Source organism: Dendrobium catenatum, unplaced genomic scaffold, assembly GCF_001605985.2.
Source record: "Dendrobium catenatum unplaced genomic scaffold, ASM160598v2 fragScaff_scaffold_1226, whole genome shotgun sequence".
Lineage (NCBI taxonomy): Eukaryota > Viridiplantae > Streptophyta > Magnoliopsida > Asparagales > Orchidaceae > Dendrobium > Dendrobium catenatum.
In genome coordinates, this window is record NW_021319688.1 from 165,321 (window position 1) to 171,736 (window position 6,416).

The 6,416-nt window shown below is 35.2% G+C and overlaps 1 protein-coding gene across 8 annotated transcripts in view; it reads left to right on the top strand.

Moving 5' to 3' along the window:
- The window catches only part of LOC110112386 (tRNA pseudouridine(38/39) synthase), a 69,424-nt gene that overhangs the window by 28,225 nt on the left and 34,783 nt on the right, over window positions 1-6,416 (top strand). For all 8 annotated transcript variants that reach the window (XM_028699265.1, XM_028699266.1, XM_028699264.1 and 5 more), the window contains 2 exons: window positions 1,125-1,170; window positions 1,499-1,595. In XM_028699265.1, coding sequence (XP_028555098.1) covers window positions 1,125-1,170; window positions 1,499-1,595 — 143 coding nt within the window. The remainder of the gene's footprint in view (window positions 1-1,124; window positions 1,171-1,498; window positions 1,596-6,416) is intronic.

Below are 6,416 nucleotides of genomic sequence, written 5' to 3' on the forward strand. Positions count from 1 at the left end.
AGCAATTTTGACCCTTGAAAAACTTCGGACAACAGCCTTTGAGGTTAGAAACGCCTTGGACAGCACGTGAGGGATTTCTGGTCAGCAAACAGGAGCAGGTTCGGGCAGCACTATGGCTGGTTGGAACTTCCCGGACAGCAATTTCCACTTGGAAAATTGCTGGACAGCAATTTACTGCAGGTTTTAGGATAATTTGATTGAATTAGGAAACCGGAATGACTTTGATAGGAAGTGCTTGTATTCACAAGCAAGCTATCCAAAATCGGCGAACCAACAGCAGCCAAATGGCTGTCCACAGCAGGAAAACAGCAGATTGCTGCTGTTTACAGCAGGAAAACAGCACTTGTTCGGGAAAATACGAGAGAAAACTCAAGAAAAGACTTGTATTCCACTTAGACGATGAATAAAAGAGTAAGATACAATTGATCCTCAATTCGAGAGGAGGATCGATCTCTCCCAAATCTCTAGACGCCGCTAGAGCCCACAGAAACCTAAATCTACGAGATCTCAAATTTCAGCCAAATTCAAGATGTCCAAACCCTAGGAAAAACAACTATTTAATGCATACAAATCAAAAGGAAATCCCTAAACAGCCCCTACATTCAAATTTCCCTCTCAAAACGCTAAAAAACGCTTCCTAAAATGTTCTAAAGGGCTGGTCGGGCAGCTCGATCTCCGCAGGAGGCGGAGATCTCCGCCTAATTTTGCGATCTTGGCCCGTGAACCGGTCCCGCCTGGACCGGCTGGACCGGTCCAGTGGACCGGTCTAACAGACTTTTTATCAATCCTGAAGCTTTTTGTTTGCTAATAACTTTTTTTATTTTTATTTTTATTTTTTGTTTGATAATAACTTAGGTATGTTTGTTCTTTTGACAAAAAAGTGAAGTCATATTTTGTTATAGTGCATTTTTTACATATTTTAATAATTTACCTTTTATATTAAAAAGTCTCCATGCATTGTCTTGTTTCACTTTACCGTTTCCAATTGGCATGACCGTGCCTCATATTGGTGTCTTCTCTTCTAGCTTGTTTTGTTGATTTTCTGGATTATTTATTGCTGACGTTTGCATGGGTAAATGAACACTTTCACATGATGTTTAACTGGCAATATGAATTTTGTGTAGGTTATTTCTTTATATCTACGATCAAACGGAAAAGAAATTGGAAGAGGTAATCAAAATGGAACATGGGGAGAAAAGTTTTTTGTCTTACTCGTGTAATCGTTTTCCGTACTTTCCGATGTCATTTGCTAGTCTGAAGAAAAAAAAAAATCTCTGTATATTGCACATCTATTCATTCACACCCTTATTTGACAGGCTAAACTTATTTCTGAAATGAGTAACTAAAGTTCGGATCCAATTAGTACAATGTAGAGGCGTTTTTTGCTCATCTTGCAGAGGAAAAGATAATCAAAATATTTACTTAGCTAATGACTACAGGTTTTCTCCAGATGTAACGTATGTTTCTATAATGTTACAAAATTTGATTCTTTATGCAGGGGAGGAAATTAATTATGCTATGGTGCTAAACAGAGTTCTTCCAAAAGACATTCGAGTAGTTGGATCGGCTCCTATTTCATCAGAATTTAGTGCAAGGTTCTTTTTCTCCTTTATTTATCTTGCTACTCTTCTCTTATTATTAGTTTCCGTACCATTTTCATAAATGCCTACATTTTTGTAGCAGACTGCATGCAGAATCTTTCAAGTTTATATTTGGCATGAAAGTGTTTTCCCTTTTCATTCTTTAAGATGAGACACCTTTATGCTTGACATCTTAAAATTAGGGATGTAGATGGTGGGGATGGGTAGTGATGCGAACTTTGCAAATCTCTAATTTTGTATTTGTTGGCAATGCAAAATGTGCATTGAGATGAGTAAATTAACAATGTGAATGTTGATTTTACTTCAGTATTAGGCTTTTGGATTTCAGTCTTATATTTCTTTTTTTGTGAAGTCTGTGACGATTCCTATGAAAATGTAGTGCGTTCTTTGTTCTGAACCCTTTTCTCTGGTTTGGTTTGGTATTTTGTGTTGTCTTTGGGTTAGTTTAGCTAGGTTATATATGAAAGTTTATTTTTTTTAGTAGAAAACTTTTGGAAATTAGTCTTAGTTTTCTTTTTAGTCAAGTGTATTATAATTCCTATGAGAGTAGGGTGTGTTCTTTAAAGTTTTGAACTTTTTTCTATGGTATGATTTGGTTATATTATTGATCATATCTTTTGATTTATAAATTGTGTGGATTTGTGTTCATAAATTAAGATCTTGAATCATGTATTAAAAGTTGCACAAATATTGTATTTTGATTATATATTGTTTTCCTCTTGGTTTGAGTTCTGGTTGTATGTGATTCTTTCTAACTTTATGCACTTGAAGAGAGATTTTTTTTTTAAAATTATCTTTGCATATCGATGTCAGGTTTCTATTTTTTATTGGTTTATTTCTTTCATTTTATTTATTTTGATTATATAATTTGGTGATTGATTGTTTCCAAATATATTGTGATCTGATTTTGTCGTTGTGGTTCAAACTAGAGTTTTATTATGTGGGCTCCGAAAATTCGTCGCGCTCCGGCCTATTCGCACCATCCCTTTTCTCTTGTTGTGATGGTGTAGAGTTTTAACGAGCTTAGGTTCAGCTTGAATTTTCAGAAGGCAGATTGGGATTTAGATATGACATTACCAAGAGATTTCGCCCTCGTTTTGTGAGGACTTTATGATCTAAGTTCTGGTTTCCTATAGGCGCAAGCCCCTATAGTTAATTACCCCTCCTGATAACAAGAGAGAACTTTGATTAAGACTAGTTGTTAAAGAGATCGTGTAGGTCACAAATCTAGTGTATAATAGCAACAATTTTAGGGTTTAAATTTGGGATATGACTTTTGGAGTTTGAGACTTAAAGTTTATCGCCATAAATTTAAAATTGATGATGGGGGGAATGAAGACGAGTCCGATCAAGATCCCATGGTTCCATCATCTCGGGCTGTCATGGTCCTTGGTCTACTTGGTCAGAGGAGGTAGTTGACCCAACCTGACAGAAGGTACCTTATCGACAGCAATGGGTTGCTTCGTCCAAGAATACCTTATAGATCTTGGGTGGTGTTTATCTGAGGGGATAGTCTGAATCTACCTTAGCTAATAGAGGGATTTATGCCTGTTGAATATACCTTATGATTCATTACTCAAGGTTTTGAATACATTAGGAAACATACGGGCTTTGGCCGTGATCGTAGTATAATGATGCCATTTTGCGGCAAAACCACTCGATCAAAAAGCACATGCCATGTCCCTGCTGGCAAAAGATTATTTGAGGATGAATCTTAGTGATACACCTGACACGACATTCGCTCTTTGTGAGCTAAGGTTAATTTCAAATTTATCACCCTCGATAAACAGTTACGAGAGGTTGATGGATTTTAGTTTCAAGTTTTTTAAGTGATATGTTTTATTTCAAGAATTCAATCTTTTATTGGTTTTGAGATTTAACCCATCCGATTGATATTTACATTCAACACGGCCATCATCGGGGTGAAGTTAAAGTCACTTGTGTTTTTATGAGAGATTGGGAGGCATCTTATAATTCAAGTTTGGTCGACTCCGGTCTTTCCAAGGAGGATGAAACTTGAATATTTTACCCGTGCACAACATTCTCAGACATTGGTGTTTACAAATTTAATCGTATTTGTTGGAGCACATGCGGGTTATGTTTAGTTTGCAAATAGATTGTTATATTAGTGAGCATTTGATCTCATGCAACATTCTCGGATATTTGTGTTTGTAACTTTAACACGTTAGTTGGAGCACATGCATGTGTGTTTTAATATATATATTGAAGTTATTATAGAGATATTACTTTATGACAGTTTGTATAAATGTTGTGAATCTGGTGGAGAAGGCTGCAAGCTGGCGAGTTCGACCGATAGGATGTAAACTGTTGGAGTCGGGTCGGCCGGTGCAGTACAGTAGGTTGCAGCCAGAGTCGCTCCTTCACGCTAAGATGGGCTCGACGAGCTTCGGTGGGTTCAACTGTTGGAGTCGATGGAGGCGGCTGTCGAGTGCATAGATGGAAATCAGTTTGGCTCACTAGGATTTGCTGGAGGCTAGGGTGGATCGGGGCGGTCGGACCTGGAAGAGGTAACTCACCAAGCTTTCTTTTGTTTGGTTCTTAGAGAGCTCGTGAGTTCCCTGTGTGTGCATTCGAATGATCCAAATGAGCTATATTTTTTTTCTATGCTTGTGAGGTAGTTAAGTGGAGAAGAGTGGGAGCCGATGTGGTCATGCAATCGTGGGTGTGCGATCGTGGGCGAGGCCAGTCGTGATGTGGGATCGACAGTTGATTTGAAATGCGGTTGTAGGTCAACATATTAGACAATTGTAAAATTATCATTTTCTTTGATCTTACATATTTTCAATTTTTCGTCAAAAGTATAGAATGGTCATCTAAATTTGAAGTCTTTGATTGCGAATTTAACCTTCTATGCATGATTTCTTGCATTAGAGAAGTTAAATATAATCCTAATGATTAATCTTTTTATTTTTATTTTGTTTGCATGGCTAGAAGATAATAAATTTATGACGGGAGAAACATTCAGATAAACATATGCAGTGTGTGTGTGTCAATGAAGCACTTAGCTTTTATAGACATCAAATATATGACATATAGAATGATATAATTAAAAGGTAAAATTTAAAGCATTTATGCTTGATGATAAAATAGATCCTAAGGTTTTTTCTAGTTGGGTGTTAGAAGACCACAATAACGACATTAAGCCTTTATCCCACTACGAGAGGTCGGCTAAATGAATCATTTTTCTCTATTATGTCATGTTAAGAGTCAAATTTTCATATAAATCTAATAAAAAAATGTCATTTCGAATATTTTCTAACCAAGTCTTTTTAGGTCTACCTTTACCTTTCGTAACAATGCCATTTCCAGTCCCCATGCTTTGAATAAGAAAAGTGAAGGGTTGCGTTAGGTAGTCTACAGCTAGCTTAAAACTTGTCGAATAATCATGACATAAATCCTTTAATACATTTTGTTAGGTGATAAACACTAAGGATAATTCTTTTGAATTGAAATAATGTTGGTTTAACATTAAGTTAGATTTAATATTTTATGAATTGAAATAATGACAATCGATTGCTTGTTCTAATCAGTAGTATAATGATGCTAAGGAAATGTTCGCCTATGATAGATAGTTTTATGCAGTTTGCAAGCCTTTCGATATGGGAAACAATATCTAGATTTTGCTTGTCAGCCATTTAAGTATAATTCACAAAAAAAAAAGTAGAAACATACTAGATGCGTTGAATATTATCTATAGTAGAAATTTATTTTAATACTTTATATTGGAGTGGATAAGAAAAGTGGAGGGTTGCGTTAGGTAGTCGACATCCAGTGTAAAACTTGTCGAATAATAATAACATGAATCCTTTAAGAAATTGTGTTAATGCTAGGGCGTCCCCTGGAAGCGATGCGCTATATGGTTTGAATACAATGACAAGTGTGCAAGGGTCACTACACCGGTGCCCGGGTGCAGTGTTAAATAGGCAAGAGTTCCCACATCAAGGATGGATGTGGGAAAAGAAGCTAGTCCATGGAACTAAAATTAGGATAGGAACTTGGAATATAGGTTCCCTTACAAGAAAATTAATGGAATTAATAGATATTATGATTCATAGGAAGTTAAATATTTTGTGCATTCAGGAAACTAATGGGTTGGAGAGAAGACTAAGGGAATTGATAGTTTATGATTTAAACTTTGGTATTCGGGTAGGAGTCGTACTAGAAATGGTGTAGGTGTTATTATAGTTAAGAGTTTAAAGGATAATGTTATAAAAATTAATAGGATTGAAGATATAATTATAGCTTTAAAGATTGTTGTTGATGATAAGATTATTAATATTATAAGTGCTTATGCTCCTCAAGTAGGTTTGGATATGAGTTATAAATTAAATTTTTGGAATGACTTAAAATAATTAATACAAAAGATACCTCTTGAAGAAAGAGTTTTTATTGGAGGAGATTTAAATGGACATGTTGGTAGAGAGGTAGATGATTTTAAAAGCATTCATTGTGGCAATGGATTTGGAAGGACGAATGAAGGTGGCAAGATCATATTGGATTTTTGTTTAGATTATGATTTTTCAATTACTAATATCTTATTTAAGAAAAGGAATGAGCATCTCATCACTTATAAAAATGGATATAGTACAACCCAAATTGACTATTTTCTTATTAGAAAATTAAATCGTTTAGATTGCAAAGATTGTAAAGTTATTCCGAGTGAAAATTTATGTACCCAACATCGATTATTAGTTTTGGACTTTAAGATAAAGGGGCATAAAATAAAAAATAAAGTAAAACAATTTTCTAGGATTAAATGGGGGCATTTAAAGAATATTAAAAAAAATATTTTTG